Source organism: Herpailurus yagouaroundi, unplaced genomic scaffold, assembly GCF_014898765.1.
Source record: "Herpailurus yagouaroundi ecotype Mexico unplaced genomic scaffold, PumYag 139, whole genome shotgun sequence".
NCBI classification, from domain to species: domain Eukaryota; kingdom Metazoa; phylum Chordata; class Mammalia; order Carnivora; family Felidae; genus Herpailurus; species Herpailurus yagouaroundi.
Genome location: NW_024412394.1, coordinates 43,274,964 through 43,294,698, shown reverse-complemented (window position 1 = coordinate 43,294,698; position 19,735 = coordinate 43,274,964). Strand labels below are relative to the sequence as shown.

Below are 19,735 nucleotides of genomic sequence, written 5' to 3'. Positions count from 1 at the left end.
CCTGTGGTATTTAATTATAGCAACACGAACAGTCTAAGGCAGGTTCTGAAGCCCTATACCCTGTAACAGCCACCCTCACCCCTCATCCTTAGATTTCCCCTCATCCCTCTTGAGATCTGACATCCCTATGTAGTGGCTGTCCTGGTGGATGCCCTCCTTCCTTCCTCTGCTGGGTTTCTCACATCCATCCCAGGCCACTCTGGTTCTACGACACTTACATAGATGCCTCCTACCTTACTTAGCCCTCTGTAATTGGCTGAATTTTTCAGGAAGGGGAAGAAGAGTGGTAAGCCAGAGATGGGATGGGGGTGAGGCCTAGAAACCCCATGATATCCCTTGAGGCACTTCTAAGTGCCAACTGCACAGTCCAGCTTGAAAATCGCTGAAGTAGCAAAATGGACAAATTGTGCATCTTTAGAGCAGTGGTCAACAAACTATGGCCCATGGGTCAAATGTAACCTATGGCCTGTTTTGGTACAGCTTATGAGCTAAGAGTGGATTTTATATTGTTTAAAGCATTGTTAAAAATAAAATACGGGGGCGCCTGGGTGGCTCAGTCGGTTAAGTGTCTGACTTCAGCTTAGGTCATGAACTCAACGGTTTGTGAGTTTCAACCCTGCATCGGACTCTGTGCTGACAGCTCAGAGCCTGGAGCCCGCTTTGGAATCTGTGTCTCCCTCTCTCTGCCCGCCTCCTCCCCCCCCCCCACTCACACTCTGTCTCTCTCAAAAATAAATAAACACTTAAAGAATTTTTAAAAATACAAAGTATAATATGCAACAGAGGCCATATATGGCCCGCAAAACCTGAAATACCATCTGGCCCTTCTAACCTCTGCTTTAGAGGATTATTATTATTATTTTCTTTTAATTATTTATTTAGAGTGAGCACTAGTGGGAGTGGGGGGCAGAGGCAGAGGGAGAGGGACAGAGAATCTGAAGCAGGCTTCATGCTCCATGCTGAGGCTAATGAGGAACTTGATTCCATGAACCGTGAGATCAACACCTGAGCCAAAATCAAGAGTTGGATGCTTAACCGACTGAGCCGCCCAGGCACCCTTTGAAGTTTATTTCTTGAGCATCGGTTCTTAAAACTAGAGTTAAAAAAAAAATTTTTTTTTGAACGTTTGTCTATCTTTGAGAGGGAGAGAGACAGAGTGTGAGCAGGGGACAGGCAGAGAGAGAGGGAGACAGAATCCGAAGCAGGCTCCAAGCTGTCAGCACAGAGCCCAGTGCAGGGCTATATCATGACCTAAGCCCATGTCGTACACTTAACCAACGAGGTACGACACCTGGAGCCAGCCAGGTGCCTTCTCAAAATTAGACTTTTGACTCAAGAGTTTGGGAATGTATTCCCTGGAAAAGACTCAGGGTCTTAATATTCTGTATTGCCAGTTAGGTGCAGATTCATATGCTTTGAAGAGAAACTAGCCAGAAAGTAATCTTAAGGTTTTCTAAGAAAGAGGCCTGATCAAGATTCATACCTCAACACAGGGTTTGATCTCTGTTCTTAGATAACACTCAAGTAGATGGCCTACCTTTTGTACTTAGGTTATACCAAGTTGATGGCCCGCCCCTGCTGTCTGCACTTAAGAGGGAGTCAGAATGCTTGACACCTCTGTTACCACTGCTAAGCATATTTTAGCTTCATATAAGGATAATTTCAATATGTCTTCATCCCCTGCCATGCTTTTGGTGTCTGGTGGACAGGGAATGTATTCTGCTTTACTGTTGGTTGCCTACTCCAAGTGATTTGTGCTTGTGAATTGGCTTAGCAAATCCTTTCATATCTGGTATTCATACATCACTAGATTGTTTTCTTAAGTGTTTTCTTCTGTATCTTTCATTTCATGTAATCCTGGTCTTATCAAAATCCTGTATATCAAATGACAATACTTTATTGTAAGTAAAATACAGCATCATTGTAATGCTAGTCTCAGAAGAATATTTCACTCACTAGCCCATTCATTATTCGAATAACAGCGCTTGACCTCTGACAGTTACTGCAGCTCTCCACCTGCTTCCATAGTACTCAGTATTTACCATGAATAAGTGCAATGCAACGTAGTTGCTTTTTTTTTTGACACCCAAATCTCTTTTATGAGTGGGGGTGGGGCACGAGGTGGGGTTGAGTTCAGGGTCCTCTCACTCACTAGGCCACTTGTTCGTTGGTGCTGCTTCCTGAGTCCTTCGGCTTCATCACAGCAGGCAGCCCAGGCAGGCTGGAGAAGGGCTTGGTGCACAGGCCCTTAAAGGCTTCATCTGGTGCACAGGGGAGTGGGTGGAGCTGCCCAGAAGGCCAGGCCCACAGTGGGTGGGGCCTGCAGCTGTGCTGCCGGACTGGTGAAGCCACACTCCCCGTGTCTTGCCATCATCCAGAAGCTGGTCAACCGTGTACACCTGTTTGGGCGGCTGCTTGAGGATTCGCTCAATGATGCGCTTCAGCTTGACCGTGGTTCAACTCCTTGGCGTCAGTGAAGATGATTGTCTTGTGGCACCAGATCATGAGAAACATGTCCCGAAGTTGGCAGGCTGTCCCCCAACCCCCTCCCGGTGCAACTCATCATTCTGGCCTGGCCTCACCACGTGTTTTAACACTCCCTTGATCATTCCTGTTCACTTACCTGTGTCCTACTTGGAGTAGGGGGGGTGAGGAGCAGAGAAAATATCTTGTTAATTGTATTTCTGGTACCTGGCACATAATAGAACTCAAAATAGGTGTATTGAATGAATGAGTGAAAAAGTAAATGAATGTATAAACCATGATAGGGCCAAGGAATGCATAGGTGAATAAACCATAGATGAATGTGCTGCCTTGAGTTCTCTTACCAGAAATACTTTGAAGAACAAGTGCGTAATGTAGGACAGGCCAGCATTAGATTGTGCTAGTTCAGAGAACCTGCATTTGGGGAAACTGGTGGGAGGAAATAAGGGCTACTAGGAGGTGGAAGGTGGACTGTGCGTGCAGGATGGCCCTGGGAGCAACCCCACGAAGGTCTAGGTGGAGTAGCTACAGCAAGCATTAGAATAGAGAATTGGGGCTCAGAATCTTTATTAGCAATGGGAAAAGTGCACATTTAAAAATGCATCATTATTACCATAAAAAAAGCAAGAATAAAAATATGTTCCAGAACTTTCATGTTACTGTGACTGTGAAAAGTAGTCTGATCTCGTGTAAATCTAGTATATGATGTTTTCCTTTATGATCTGTTCACTGCTATTTTGGGAGGCCAGTGACTTTAAAGCATATATTGAAAAGGAACAGAGAGATCCTTGGCCATTTTTGTCTTGTGTATCGTGTGGTTTTCATCATTGATAAACAATTTTTTGTGTGTTTTATTTTTAATTACCAGGGAGCCTAAAGAAGGAGGTACGCCCATGGATATTTCTATAACACCATCATCACTCCAGGTGAAGACCCCTGCAGACTGCACAGAGCTCCGGCTTCCAGCAGAGGTCAGGCTTGTACCTTCCTCTTGCCGAGGGCTGCAGTACGTGGCTGGAGATGGGCTGCACCTGCGGCTGCAGGTGTGGGCAGAATCCAATGCCAGTAAGTGATACCAGCACTCCTGTTTTAGCACTTAGTTCTTCATTGTAAATCAAAGCTGATTCTCCCTTTGAAAATTTGACCTTTTCCCAGGTGGAAAAGACTGTTCCGCAGCAGCATGGAAAGAGCTGATGGTCAGAAGGTTTCTTTGTCAGCTCTGCCAGTTATTAGGTGTGCAGTTCAACATGCCCTTCAACCTTTCCGAAGTTTTGTTTGGGAGGGGGTTGCGGGGGTTAGTGGGTTTTTTGTCCTCCATTTAACAGATTTTATTTTTTAGAGTAGTTTTAGGTTCACAGCAAAATTAGCAGAAGGTACAGAGATTTCCTATGTAACCCCTGCCTTCTTTCTTTAATTGTAAAATTACCTACCTTGGCGAGTTGATTACCTACCTCACTGAAGATTAAATGAGAGAGCAATTGTGTAACACCTGGTTGATTTTCAAGCATTAGTATTCATCCACCCAACAAACATTGTCTTACGCTATGTGCTAGGCTTTGATCTAGGTGCTGGGATATACAGAAGTGACCACACTCAGAAGGTCTCTGCTCTTAGGGAGCTTACATTCTCATGGGTGGGAACAGATAATGAACAAATAAATTACTTGGGTACAGAGAAAAGTGCTCTGGTCAAAGTAGAGCAGAATAATGGGATGGGGAGTGACTAGGGTGAAAGGTGCCCAGGGAAGACCACTTGATGCTCGACCAGGGGATGGAATGATGAGAGTGGTCTCATCCACGTAGAGACATTTCCAGATAGAGCAACACATATAAAGATTCTGAAATTGAGTTTGATGTATAATTTGATTTTGGTTATTGCTATGCCTGTTATGTTTCTGATATTTTGTTACTGTCACATTCAGTCAGATGGTAGAAATGTTTCTCAGAGTAACTTATTGAATAAAATATTGGTTCATTAAATCTCTTACCATGGAAGTAAGATGCTTTAAAGGATTAAAAATGATGTAAAAAAGGAAGGGGCACCCGGGTGGCTCAGTCCATTAAGTATCTGACTCTTGATGTCAGCTCAGATCATGATCTCACGGTTCAATGTGAGTTCGAGCCTGGCATCAGGCTCTGTGCTGACAGTGTGGAACCTGCAGGGATTCTCTCTCCCTCTCTCTCTGCTCCTTGCCTGCTCGCTCATGCGTGTGCACACGCTCTCCCTCTCTCTCAAAATAAATAAACTTAAAAAAAATGATTTAAAAAGGGGAAACAGGCTGTAACAGATCTATGAGATGCTGATTATCAGGGAAGGATCATAATTGTTTCAACTGCACCCTGAGACTTTGTTCTGCCTCATCTGTGCTCAGCCTTTCATTTGAGCGGCATGGACCCTAGAGGTGGGGTCAGCAGGATTGTTTTGAAGAGCCATGTAGGTGATGTGGAACATTCCCCTGAGTCTTGTGCTGCTCTTTCATTGTAGAGTCATTTTTGCTCAAGTCCTGGATTAATGAATAACTAGTCTGAGTTGGGCAGAGTTGGTTGTAGGAATATGGGGTTGGAAAATGAAATGTCATGGAGCTCAAGTGACATATCCAAATGCTAAGAATGACTCTTGTAATAACCATGGAAAGAAGAATGGGGTCACCAAGATGGGAAATAGACTAATAATGGAAACTGGGGAAAGGCAGGCATGAAAGCCACACTGGGGTATTTTCCGATCTTCTGCTAGTTTTCTGGATTTGTGATTTTAGATCCCACACTGGGGAGGTAGGGAGGCCTTCTGGAGACGGGGTTGGTTTGTTGCCTACTCATCTTCTGTAATAGTTGATAAATAGCAAAACTTGAACTAATAGAAAAAATTTAAATCAGCAAGCATTGTTGTTTCATTTTAGTTGTAGAACAGAAGAAATTGCTGTATGTTGGTTTGCATATTGTTTGCATTCCATTGGTCTCCTGTTCCTTTACATTTTTAAAACGTTTTACTCAAATATCTGAAAAGGAAGACTTTCAAAGACCTGTTCGGTAGTGTATAAAAGGGTATGCAAAATAGATCTCAGTACTTAATAGCTTTGGTGCTTTCCACATAATAGGTGGTGAATAAATATTTGCTGGATGAATAAATATCAGATAGATACATACTGATGTTAATTTGAGTCAAAATGTAGTGTAGGAAGTGACTTTTGACATTTTTAGCATTTAGTTGTGTTTTGAGGTTCTTAAAAAGTTGACTTTTCAACTATAAACGTTCTTTTAAGGACTATAGTAAACACATTATGGTATTCTGACTGGAACATAAGTCAGATCATGACCTTTGACAGGGAACTGGCTACAGTAAAATCTGATACAGCACAAGCATTATTCATCCCCAGGTGGCAGTGCTCTCCCAGGATGCCACTCTGTCAGGAAGTTCTGACTTGAACGTGAGCCAGTGGATCCTGCTGGGTGACCAGCAGGGGGGAGTGTTTCACTGAAAATTTGTTTATTCGTTCTGAAAAGAATATTTTGAAAGAATGTTTTGAATGACTTACCCAGGTCTACTTATTATCTGCTCAAAATTAAAGAATACTGTTTACTTCACTTTACTGCTACAGGGATTGGTGGGCACCCCTAGAAATTAAAAGGATGACTTTTTAATTGTCAAGGCTTAAACTTTCTTGCATCAGTTTTTAAAATCTTAACATACCTACGAAGTAACATAAACCAAGTTTACATTGCTTGATTTTAATGTGTATGACCTCATTTCATTAAAAAAAATTTTTTTATAGACAAGTACTTTTGTGTGGGTTTTTGTTTTTGGAAATGAAAGTTTCCTTTCTTCGTGAGTTAAAGAATGGAAGCCAAGGGAATGCTGTGCTTTACATAATGTGGGAAATGTACATTTTTCCACAGCTTTAACCAGGAGTTGAGTTTTGCTCTTGAAAGATTGAGTTCTTCTTAGGAGCCATTCTATTCCCAGGAACCTGTCCAATAGAGACCAGTTTCAAGATTCTTTTTGAATGCATTGGTAATAGGCCAGAGTTGACATAGACCTTGTTTAAATCAAATTAAACTTAAATTTGAGAGATAGAGCCAGCAGTCATGGAGATCAAAAACTATACCTAAAACAGCAGAGGAAAGCTGAGGATGGTGAAGCTCCTTGTAGTTAGTTTGATGTGAAAGAAATTGCTACTTTTCTCTCATCCTTAGTGTCGGTATTTATGGAATGAGTGAGATAACTCAATGGTATGTTACATGGATCATCTAGGGAGATACCTAGCTCTGAGACACTTGGCAAAATCTTGTGGTATTTTTAAAAAATTTTTTAAAGATTTATTTATTTATTTGTTTATTTATTTATTTATTTATTTAGAGGGAGAGAGGAGAGAGAGAGAGAGCATGAGGGGGTAGGGGCAGAGAGAGTGGGGGAAACAGAAAACTCCAAGCAGGCTTCACACTTTGAGTGCAGAGCTGTATGCAGGGCTTGAACTTACAAACCGTGATCATGACCTGAACCGAAATCAAGAATCGGACGCTTAACCGACTGAGCCCCCAGGTGCCCCAGCAAAATCTTGTTTTTGAGAACGCTTCACAATATTTGCTTCTGGTTGAGTCATCAGATAATGCTAATTAAATGTGTACTTCTGGGTAGATCGTAAACAGTGTTTATTGATCGTAATTTACTGTGGCTGTTAAACTCTTTAAGTATGTTAATATATTTGTTCCAAACCTCTAAGATTTGCTATTTCATTGATTTTTTTTTTTTTAGAACTGATTTCCATGTTTAATCAAAGCTCACAAACCCGAGAATGCTGTACATTTTATTGCCAGTCCTGTGGTGAAGTCATAATAAGGGACAGGTAAGGAATTTATTTAACACTGATTAATTCTGTGCCTGGCAATGGTTTTCTTTTTCTTCTATCAGAATTTTTGAAGTAATTGCCAGGGGAGAAGTATATGGCCTTAAAATGAGAGCCAGCTTAATGTCACTTTGAACAAAATCAACCATTAAGCTCTCCAGCAATCATAGAGCAGTTAGGTCTTCTAAAAGGGGACAAAGGGGAACATGGCATGCTGGCTTTGAGGGAGGAAGGCTTATCTTGGTGGAAGCCTGTGTAGATCACTGAAGCATGTGTCTTCTGAAAAGAGACATGGACTCTGTTGCATGTTTTATCCATCATGTTGGTGAATGAGGTTTTCTCCACATTAAATGAATTTTCTAAATCACAGAGGCTCATGCAACACAGCTTTTTATTTGAGCTATTTCTATTAGTGCTTTTCTAAACTCCATGTCCTATTTCCCCATTTATTAAAACAGAGCTTATGGAGCACAAATTAACCTTTTCTTGATGATTAAGTTAATCTTGTAACCTATTCTTGCAGTGTGCTGTGGTTACTCTATTGAGGTGGGAGGGGCTCTTTGCTATATTCTTTCTATTCCCAAGGTGTCTCTTTTCCTTATTTTTTCCCATCTTCTCCTGTTCTTTTGTCAACCTTCTTGTTACCTTGGCACAAACCATTTCCCCCGAATTTTCAGCTTCTAATCATTCATTGGTTGGAAAGACAGATAAAACTGTTAATATCTTTCACAATATTTAAAGAAAGAAGTTAGATTTCTTTGTTAGATGTGTTTCCTGTGAGACAGGTTCCTGAGACTTAGATGTGAATGGCTCCTTGTCTGCATCTGAAACCTGCTCCTCTTTCAGTGTTCCTTGCCTCAATGAATGCCAGACCTCTACCTGCATAGAGCTACTCTCTCCCCTGGAATGCTCCACACACCTCTCTCTCCCTCTGGTTAGCGCCTACCTAAATTCATCCGACAGGGCTCAATTGCTGGGAGCCCTCCCTGAACCCTGGGTTGGTTTATGTGCTCATCTAAAGTTTATGTGCTCTGCTAAGGGTAGTGTCTAGTGGTATAGAGTCAGAAGCCAGACTATCTGGTTTGCATCCACTATTTATTAGCTGTGACTCTGGGCAAGTTACTTAACCACTCCGTGCCTCAAGTTCCTTATTACAAAAATATAAATGATAATAGGAGCTACCTCATAGGGTTGTTGGGAGCATCAAATAAATTTAAGTGTTTATAGCAGTGCCTTGGCACATGGTAGGCATTCAGTATATGATGGTTACTGCTGTAATCATTATTCTTATCATCATCCCTAGCATCATCAGCATCAGCCCAGGATCAGGCCACAGTGCCTGAAAAATAGTGCACTCTCAATAAATTCTTCCTGGGTTGAATTGAATAAACAGTGGGGTGTTTATTTTGGCTTTCCACCAGCCTCTCTTGCTTACTTTCTGATTCCTGGCAGTGTCCCAGGTAGATGAGATCATGGAAAGTTACCCTAATACAAGTGGGGGGATTGTGAATGGAGCACCTCTGAATGATTATCTTGGGTAAGAAATGAAGTGACTAAATCTGCAGAAGAGAGGAGAATGTCCTTGCTCAGATGTCCTGCAGGCTGAATTTGCTGCCGAATGTGCACTCCGTGACAGACCCACTGTAGCCTGACATGTCCAGAGCATTCCAGTTTATGTTGTAGTTGAACCTCGAAACTTTTCCTTCTCTCAGTCTGTTTCAGGCTTTGGTTTAATTCTCACATAAAGTTTCTGAAACAGGCCTGGCTATCCAACATTGAGGTGACCTAGAAGTTACAGGAGGAGCAGGTTAAATTCAGTGTAACACTATTTCCTGGTACTGCTCACCATAAAAGATATGCTCATTCATTATTGGCTGATATTTGTGTTTCATTGGAAAAGGATGATGATACAAAAAATTGTTAACCTGCAGCAAGTTTTCCTATTCAGGAGCTGTATCTTCTGTTTTGTGTCAATTCTTTTTATAATCATGGAATTGAGAACCAGAAGGGCTTCCAGGTGAACACAGAGGGACAGTTTCACTCTCCCTAATGCTGACTGTCTGGAAGGCCATGTGATGTAAAGCAGAAGTAGGAGATGGGACCTTGGGTTTGAACTCCAGCTTCACCACTTAGTAGCTGGGGAACCTTGTCCACATCACCTCAGCTTCTTCTTGAGTAGACATAATGAGTTTTCTTAAATAGCTATGTCAAGAGACAGAATCTTAGTGACAGAGAAGATTTAGAAGCTTGTTTGGGCCTAACTCCCAGTCTAAATGGGTACTCTTATTTGCCTTCTTCCTCTTTGTAAAAATTCAAATCTGACCTGTCACTTCCCTGCTTAGAATTCTGTAATGCTTCCTACCCATTTCTGTTTCTTCTTAAGTAGACATTATAAGGCCTATTTTCTGAACTGGTCAGAAGAGTTAAAGGCTGAAATATATATAATAGTAAAAGCTCGACAAGCTCTTTTTAATTGTTTTTACAGACTCCTTCCACTACCACCCCCTTTCCATATTGGTCTTATTAGAAAACTAGCAAGTTATCTAGTTTAGTGTTTCAAATCCTTTTGAAACTGTGTTTTTTAGATGTGCCAGGGAAATGACCCTCCTTTCTCCCTTTTTCTTTCTGAGAAGATAAACATGGACTTACCTGAAAGTCTTTTCCTATCTCACCTGTGCGCCTGGCATGTGTGTGCCTCTGGAACAATGCAGAGAACTCATTAGTAGGTGATTCAAGACTTTGCTTACATTTCACTCTTAGGCAGCATGCCCCATGACTGTTGGAAAAACAAGTATCATCCAGTATCAGCACAAGGATTTCATGTTGACTTTTTACATTAAACCCAGTGGTCTTTTCATTTCTCCCTCAGTTTCCTGTTTCATGCAGGTAGTAAGGATATCTTTTGTGCTTGTTAAATAGAAAACAAAATGAAGTGTATTTCAAAAAAGGCTTGTATGTTCCATAATCAAAGTCAACTAATTGTAAGCATCTTTTCCAGGAGGGCTTGGATAGGTGTGATAGGGCAAGGATAATCAACCTTGGGATGGGTTGATTTATCTGTACTGGGAAATCCTCTAATGAGAGGATCTGCTTACTGGCTAGCCTTATTATTTGGGAATAAGACCCTTTAGTTTTCTAAGCCTCAGTTTTCTCACCTGTAAAATAGGAAGTTGGATTAGATACATCTGTAGGAGCCCTACCAGCAGAAAATTCTGTGATTAGTAAACCTCATAAAGTTATACCTTGGGTTCTGTGATTGATGATTATTTGGGTAATGCAAGACTAATCCTTGTTCCTTTTTTTTTGTTTGTTTCTTTTTTTGGCTTGTTTGTTTTTAATGAAAAAGGTTCTTGTTAAGCAAATTATAGAAATAAGATGCAAAGGACTGTTTAATCTATTCACACTCATTAATGACTTTTAAAACTTAATAGCACCGAGATGCATGAAATCTGCTAATGATAGCAGTCCTTTTTCTTAGTTTAGGAATACATGATCTTAACCATTTGTTTTGGTTATTTGAAAACAAATAATGCCTATTTTTTTACCATAAAATTCACCAACATACATTTTTTACCAGTTCAGAGTTTTTGTATAAAATTGTCTAAACAGGGGTGCATGGGTGGCGTAGTTGGTTAAACGTCCGACTTCGGCTCAGGTTATGATCTCTCAGTTTGTGAGTTCGAGCCCCGTGTTGGGCTCTGTGCTGACAGCTCAGAGCCTGGAGCCTGCTTCAGATTCTGTGTCTCCCTCTCTCTCTGCCACTCCCCCACTCATACTCTCTCTCTCACTCTCAAAAATAAATAAACATTTAAAAAAGTTAAAAAGAAAAATTGAACATATACAGTTTATGATTACACTCTTGAGACCAATAGGCCCTAATATCAGGTAACAGTAATAACAAAATTTACTTTTTTGTGAGTAGTGTCAGAAACAGCTAAATGGTTATTGTGTTTGGGATTTGTTGTGTCGCCTAGAAATAAATTCATGCCAGACTTGAGTTAAATCAGTTAGACTTTCAAACAAAAGCCTTTTGAGAGGTCCATTTTTCAGTCCATTTGAGAGGTCTTCAAAGGTCTCTGGACAGGCCCCTCCTTATTTCACCTGCACCAGCAGAGCTGGATGTCAGCCGGCAGCCAGGGAGGCCATGGAAACTAGAAGAAACAAGTAGAATGGACTTTATGGAAACATAAGAGATGTCATAATATCCAACCAGGTCCGCTTGACAGACCAGCTATAATTGTATTCTGAAAATAACTACTCTGAGTACAGTCACTTTTCTATGAAAGAGAACAAAGAGGTGAAAAAAGTGTACAGGTACAAATTGGATTGTTGGTAACACTACACACATTTATGGGAAAAAATGGTTGTACTTTTATGGGTCTAGTTATACCAAGTCCATAATGGTGATCAAATGCTAAGTTTGGCTCATAGGATTTGTCATCTACCAGTTGGATAATATCAGCTGAATTTTTCTAGGTTTTGGCAGCCATATTTTGAGCTTTAGATACTTGGTGTTGTTCTTTATTATTATTTTTTAGTTTTTTTAAATGTTTATTTTTGAGAGAGAGAGAGAGACAGAGTGCAAGTGGGGGAGGGGCAGAGAGAGAGGGAAACACAGAATCTGAAGCAGGCACTAGGCTCCGAGCTGCCAGCACCAAGCCTGATGCGGGGTTCGAACTTACAAACTGTGACATCATGACCTGAGCAGAAGTTCAACGCTTAACCCAACTGAGCCACCCAGGCGCCCCACTTGATATTCTTAAAATTCTTAATGTCTACTTGGTTATAATCCAGTCTGTAAAAGCTCTATGTTGTTACCATTGTTATTATCACTGATTAATGATTGATTTTAAAGTTAAAGGGTATTGGGGCACCTGGGTGGCTCAGTCCGTTAAGTGTCCTGCTTCACCTCAGGTCATGATCTCAGTTTGTGGGTTTGAGCCCTGCATTGGGCTCTCTGCTGTCAGCACAGAGTCCTCTCCCGATCCTCTGTCTCCCTCTCTCTGCCCCTCCCCTGCTCATTCTCTCGCTCTTAAAAATAAACATTAAAAAAAAAGTTTTTTTATGTTAAAGGGTATTGCATTTTCTTGTATACATGTTTAAGTTTTTTTCTACATGTTTAAGTTTAAAATAAACATCAATCAGTAGCATTGATTAAAGTTGTGTATTTTATTTTGCCCTAAAGCTTGTGGGTAAGATGCATTAAAAATAACTAGCAAATTTTAATTCATTATAAACATGTGTTTCTGTTCATGTTATTTTAAACTGAGAGAAAAATCAAGAAATTATTTCACTCTTTTTCTGAGCTTCATCACATTTTTACCTAAATAGTGTTTTGAAAAAAAAAAAAAAGGATTTTATTTTGAAAGTTCTCTTGGGAGGGGCCCCTGGGTGGCCCAGTCGGTTGGGCGTCCGACTTCAGCTCAGGTCACGATCTCGCGGTCCGTGAGTTCGAGCCCCGCGTCGGGCTCTGGGCTGATGGCTCAGAGCCTGGAGCCTGTTTCCGATTCTGTGTCTCCCTCTCTCTCTGCTCCTCCCCCGTTCATGCTCTGTCTCTCTCTGTCCCAAAAATAAATAAACGTTTAAAAAAAAAAAAACATTTAAAAAAAAAGAAAGTTCTCTTGGGAAATAGATCATATCAAAGTTTCAGGGTTTTCCGTAGATAAGGTTTCAGTAGAGCTGTGATTATAATACATGTTTTGTTCTTAAAGGTTTTATGTTTTCCAAAACATCAAAAAAATTATTTCCGTTGTAAAAATACTTTTATCTTTGTAATGACTTGTGAATTAGGCACTTTCTTGCTCCTGATGCCTTAGGTAGATAGTTACGGGATATATTATAGCTCTTATTCACTGTTATATGGGGTCAAGTTAAGTTTGAAATATCACATTTTGTGCTAATGTGCATCAGGTCTCCCAGTTCTCTGTAAATGTTGGTGCAGTGTCATTTCTGTGATCACGCATGAGATTTTTACATTGCTGTCTTTTGCACTATACTGAGGATCTGCTTATTGGCACTACATGCAAAATGTCAAGAGACAAAGAATCTTAGTGGTGGAGAAGATTTAGGAGACTATTTAGGCCTGCTTCCCACTCTAAACAGGTACTCTTATTTGCCTCTTCTTTGTAAAAATTAAAATCTGACCTATCACCTTTCCACTTAAAATGCTGTAATGGTTCCCACCTATCTGTAGAAACAAATCCCTACCCCTTAGATTGGCATGTAACACCCAGCACAGTTTGCCACCATCCCATCTCCCCCGTCTCCTTTACTGATGTTCTACATTGTCAGGGGAGGGATTATATTCCAAGGGAAAGAGTTCAGTTTTGGAGCCAGGACGACCTGAGTTAAGATCCTGCCTTCATTCATCACCTCTGGCTCTGTGAACTTAAACAGATTATTTAATGTTTCTGAGCCTATCTTTCCTCCTCTGTAACAGGGGAATGGAAATTGTCACCTCACAAAGTTGTAGTAAGCATTAAGTAGAATAAGGTGTGTGCAGTGCCCACCAGAGGTCTTCTGAAATTCAGTTAAATATACAGACCCACAATACTACCACAGGCCACATTTCTTGCCAGCTTGCCAGCAGGGCAGCCTCGGGAGGAGTTCCTCTCAGCAGGGGTCCTACAGTAGTTGCAGGGAGTGACAGCTCACATACCCATCTGGAGACTCTTGTCTCCCCATGTGACACAGTTCCAGGTACAAAGCTCAAGGTCCACAATCAAGCAGGTGCAGGAGCTACCCTGAGAAGAAGCCTCATGACCTAAGCAGCCAATATATCTTGTAATGCTTTTTGCATAATTTCTAGAGTTTCTTGCAAAGGACTGCATTCAGGGAAGTCCAAAGCATGGCACCCTCATCAGACATTTACAGCTCATTCATACTTCCTTTCAGTCCAGATGCAATTTACCAGTCAGGGGTCATTTTTACCACAAGCAGTGTTGCCTAGCAATATAATTGATGCCTACCATCTACCTAGTTTCCAGGGTAGCAGAGCTAGGTGGTTAAACTAAACATTAGATTCTCAAGTAGCAAGGGAAAAGGTTTGTTAACCCTTTTGTTTGTTGCAACAGACCCAACCAGGGGCCTCACGTGTTATAGTTATCAAAATATGCTTGTTCATTCCTTTAACAAGTATTTAAGAACTTATGCTATGAGTCAGGCACTGTGCCAGACACTAGGAAGACAAGTTAAGGAGATAAGGTGCTCATCTTTATATTGTTAACTCCACCTGTGACGATGCGCTTAATTCCTTTAATTGTCTGAAGAACTACTTATCCTTCAAAGGTCAGCTCAGATATCATCTCCTCTCTGAAATCCATATACACTTTACTACCCTAGGACTTTGTATTTATTGTCCTGAATTTGTGGGTTGGTTTTATGAATCCACGAATCCCCTAAAGTAATATGCAGATTTTGTGTGCATGTGGGAATATGAGTTTGAAGAAAGGACAAAAGCTTTCGTTAAATTTTCAGAGGAGTCTAAACTGTCCTCTCTCCCAACCCCATTTAGAATTTAGAACCATTACTTTTATATAAGCATTAATCATATTTTATAAAGCTTTATTATCATTTGTTTATAGTCTGTATCTCCTACTAGCCCATAAGTACCCTGAGAGAAGGAACTGTGCATATGAATATTTTGTGTCAACAGAATGCTTGCTTCATAGAAGGCTTTTAAAAAACATACGTTGAAAAAATTGCTTATTAATCTTAATAGACTAAGCAGCTTGAGTGATGCTCCTAATGTACATTTCCTAATTTGAAAGGGAAATTTCTTCCTTACGTTAAAGTAAAATCAACCTTTCTTGTTCCTAGCTTTGTCCTCTAGACTTCTACATTAAATGTCTACCCTCTTCCATATTGTAATTGCCTTTTTTTAAAAAGATTGACACATTTTAATATATTTTAATTTTATATTGATACAAAAGCAGTAAGGAAGAGATTGAGAAGAATGATTATTAAACAGTAATAGAGTGAACCACTTTTATACTTACAAGTCCCCCTCCCCCCATCACTGATCAAATAACAGACCAGTCCATGATTCCACTTGCTGGTGGTATTCCAGGTTGAATGTTTGAGGGTTCCCTGCGGTTTGTTGTTGCTGGTGGATCCACAAAAACTGGGCAGAGTCCCGTGGTGGATTGGAGCAGTGGAGCAGCTGTCAACCTTTGTGGATCTTAGCTTTGTGCTGGTACTTGAGAAGCCGGGTAAGGTGGTGATAGAGCTGCTGCCCAGCGGCCTGCGTCCACAATTCACTTTCCACAGACTCCAGTGGGAGAAAGTGATGTGTTCACCTATCATTTTCTTACTGGTGGGTCTTAATATACAATGTAATATTAGTTGCAAGGGTACCACTTAGTGGTTTAGCACTTTCGTATAACACCTGGTGCTCATCACGACAAGTGCACTCCTTAACCCCCATCACTTCTTTAACCTCCCCCCACTCTGGTAATAACCATCAGTTTGTTCTGTAGTTAAAAGTCTTTTTATGAGACTCATTTGAGGAGATCAAAGAAAAAGGGTTACACGGGGGAAATCATTAAAAAACAATATATTTGTGTCTTAAATATTTTAACTTAAAACATGCAAATATACATTAATTTACTAATATCTTACTATGGAACCAATATATTTTTGTTAAACATGACTCCACTATTGTCTAGCTTTTTTCACTGTTAACATGTTATCCAAGATTCATCATCTACAATTTTCAGTTTGTTTCTTAAAACTTTTTTTAATGTTTATTTTTGAGAGAGAAAGAGAGCATGAGTGGGGCAGGGGCAGAGACAGAGAGGGAGACACAGAATGCGAAGCAGGCTCCAGGCTTTGAGCTGTCAGCACAGAGCCCATTGTGGGGCTTGAACTCATGAGCCGTGAGATAGTGACCTGAGCCAAAGTTGGACGCTTAAGCAATTGAGCCACCCAGGCGCCCCTCCAGTTTATGTTTCTTTAGAGTAGAATGAGTCATTCGACACTTTTAAAACCTTGGGATTATAGAATTTTTCTAGAATTTTACTCTTTCTCTCTCTCCCCAATGTTCTATAGTTATATCTTCTCACCACTTATTGGGGTTTTGTTTGTTTTGTTTTTTGTGTGTGTGTGTGTTTTTTTTTTTTACAACCGGCTTTCATTTAGTCTGAAATTTTTTGTTTTCAGAGGAATAGCAATTCGTATTTCCTTGGTTTATATACTATTTAATTAAATTAGATAACTAAAACAACATATAAGTATCATAAATAGGTCTGTGATCAAATACAGTTGATTCTTAATGACCATGTGTTTCTGCTGATAGAAGCAGAGGTGTGCAAGTATTGAGACTGCTTAAGCATTTGCACTGCTCGTGGGCATTAAGAAGACCACAAGCATGTTTCTGTTCTGTTTTTCTCAGGATTACTTATTTGGAAGTTTCTTCATCATCCCGCCCACATTTCTTCTCCTCTTAGACCACTGATCTTCCTAACTTAGAATAGAATAGAAGTACACCATGTTTGGCTTTTCTTCTGGTAACTTCTGACGTATCTATTGTTGTCCAGGAGAAAAAACTATCAAAAAAGAAAAAAAGCGGTAGCAAATATAAGGGCCTAATTAAGCATAAGGATGTTTTAAGCATAAAAAATAGTAGCAACGTGGAACTCAATTTCTCTCCCTTTGAGTGTGGCCTAGACCTAGTGACTCACTTCCAAGGAATAGAGTATGCAAAGGGAGAAACATAGCCTTTTTACTGGAGAAACCTAGTAGATACCACACTGGCCAAGTGTTCAAGTTGAACAGCACCAGTAATAAGTCATATTGATAGAGTGTACCCTCTGGTAAGATGTACTGAGAGACGCACTTCACTTCTGTGGTATTCTTCCCCAAATCCATAACCCCAGCCTAATTTTGAGAAAATATCAGACAAACTTAAATTGAGAGATAATCTGTAGAACACCAGACCAGTGCTCTTCAAAAATGTCAAGGTCCTGAAAAATAAGGAAAGACTAAGAAAATGTAACAGACTAAACAAGACTGGGGAAACATGATGATTAAGTGCAGTGTGTTATCTTCAATTGGATCCTAGAACAAAGGGAAAAAGGATATTAGTGGAAAATCTTGGGGAATCCAGATAAAGTCTTTAGTTTTGACAAATCTTCCATGGTTATAAAAGATGTTAACCTTAGAGAAAGCTGGGTGGAGTGTATGTGAGTACTATTGGTACTGTTTTTGTAACTTTTCTGTAAGTTTAAATTTACTCCCAAATAAGTTTATTAAAAAATAGTAATGGGAGAAATCACAAAAGAAAGGGTTAGGTGATTTGAAATCTAAGACGACTAAACCAAATTAAAAGGCAGTAACACTGGGACACCTGGGTGGCTCAGTCAGTCTGAGCGACTGACTCTTGATTATAGCTCAGGTCATGATCTCATGGTTCATGAGACTGAGCCCTTTGTTGGGCTCTGTGCTGACAGCTTGGAACCTGCTTGGTATTCTCTCTCTCTCTCTCTCTCTCTCTCTCTCTCTCTCCCTTTAACTGTGCCCCTCCCACTTGTATGAGTGTATGTGCTTGCTCTCTCAAAATAAATAAACTTAAAAAAAAGGCAATAACACTGAAAAAGTAATTTGTCACAGATGATAGATAAAAGGCTAATATTCTTAAAATAGAATATACTCTTATCTTTCTTATAAAATTTTTTAAATGTTTATTTTGAGAGAGAGCAGGAGAGGGCCAGGGAGAGAGGGAGAGACAGGATCCCAAGCAGGCTTCACACTCTCAGTGCAGAGTCTGAGGTGAGGCTTGAACTCAAGAACTTTGAGATCAGGACCCGAGTTGAAATCAAGTGACCGACACTTAATGGACTGAACTACCCAGGCACCCCAAGATAGAATATACTTTTAAAAATTAGTAGAAACATACTAATACCTCATTGGAAAATAGCCATTGATCACAAATCACAGAAGAAACACACTGGTCAATAACTAGGACAGCCAGTTCAATCTCACTAGCAATTAAGAGTTGCTAATTGAGAACAGTATTGAGAACATTTTCACCCATTACATGGAAAAGTGATCATATTCAATGCTGAAGAAGGTACGTAGAAGAATTATAGATTGATACAGCCTTTCTGAAAAGCAGTTTGCCGATATGTATTGGGTTTTAAAATATGTATATAATTTGTGATTGTAATCACACTTGTAAGATTTTTTTCCCAAGGAAATAATCATATATTATACAAATTTTCTAATAAGAATGTTCATCACAAGGTTGTGATACTGAAAAGCTTGAAACCTAAATATCTATACCAGTGGGGGAAATGATCTAAAAGTTTTGGCATACTTATAGAATAGAATGGAGGCATTAAGAGTCATCATATAACTAAAAAAAAAAAAAAAAAAAAGAGAGAGTAAAAATAAAAGCAAGATACAGTTTGTGTATATCTTCTGATCATGGGCTGTGTACATGTGTACTGCAGTGGTTTCTTGAGAGGATTGCAGGGAAATACCCTGTCATTTGCAAAGTAGTTACTTGTCTTTGGCTGGGAAGGAAAGGATGATTTTCATTTTCTTTATACCTTTACACATTTTCAAACTGTTTATAGTGAGTATATGTTACTTTTGTAATTGAGGGGAAATTTTTTCATTACAGACAATGTGATTAATGAGTTTCTTTCATCTTTCATGCTGGTTTAATTTAAAAATGCTAGATTTCCATTTTGTTCTGTAAAAAATTGTTTCTCCTCTTTCCACTAGGAAGCTTCTCAGGGTGCTCCCATTGCCGAGTGAGAACTGGGGAGCTCTAGTTGGAGAATGGTGTTGTCATCCTGACCCCTTTGCTAATAAGCCACTTCATCCACAAGAGAATGACTGTTTTATTGGAGACTCTTTCTTCTTGGTGAATTTAAGAAGTGATTTATGGCAGCCAAGACCTGAACTAGCCCCAGTGGAGACACACTGTCTTTCTTCTGAGAACCATTTTAAATTGGTAAAATATCTTTTCAAAATAAAGGCTAATTTAGAGGTTGGCTTAGAAACTGGTTTCTCCAATCTTTTCTTAATTAAAGCATGCTACACAGACTGTTCTAAGGACCAAAATCCATTATTTTCAAGTTCCTCTATTCTCCAGCTCTGCTCTATTGATATAGGAAGAGCATATGGCTTTAGACCAAAACAGCTTACAGGGTCTGGAGGAAGAAGGAAAGAGGACTTTTTCGTGCATAGAATTGGGAATGTTGCCATTTTACAAACGAAATTGCCCTACTTTCTTCTTTTTAGGACAATATTCCATAATCTGTATAGTCTGATTTAGATTAAAGTGTTCTTTGTTCCAGGATATGTAGTACAGAGTTAGGCCTAGGTATTTCCCTGTGTCCACTGATGTCATGAGAGTAGATGCCATCAAGGAAAAAGAGGAAATGGAGGAGTCCAAGTGTGGAA

General features: G+C 39.9%; 1 protein-coding gene and 1 pseudogene across 4 annotated transcripts in view; one reads left to right on the top strand and one right to left on the bottom strand.

Moving 5' to 3' along the window:
- UBE3D (ubiquitin protein ligase E3D) overlaps positions 1–19,735 on the top strand; it is a 244,646-nt gene that overhangs the window by 10,297 nt on the left and 214,614 nt on the right. For all 4 annotated transcript variants that reach the window (XM_040474046.1, XM_040474045.1, XM_040474049.1 and 1 more), the window contains exons 2-4: positions 3,353–3,549; positions 7,234–7,324; positions 19,052–19,283. In XM_040474046.1, coding sequence (XP_040329980.1) covers positions 3,353–3,549; positions 7,234–7,324; positions 19,052–19,283 — 520 coding nt within the window. The remainder of the gene's footprint in view (positions 1–3,352; positions 3,550–7,233; positions 7,325–19,051; positions 19,284–19,735) is intronic.
- On the bottom strand, positions 2,152–3,154 carry LOC121029218 (elongin-B-like; annotated as a pseudogene).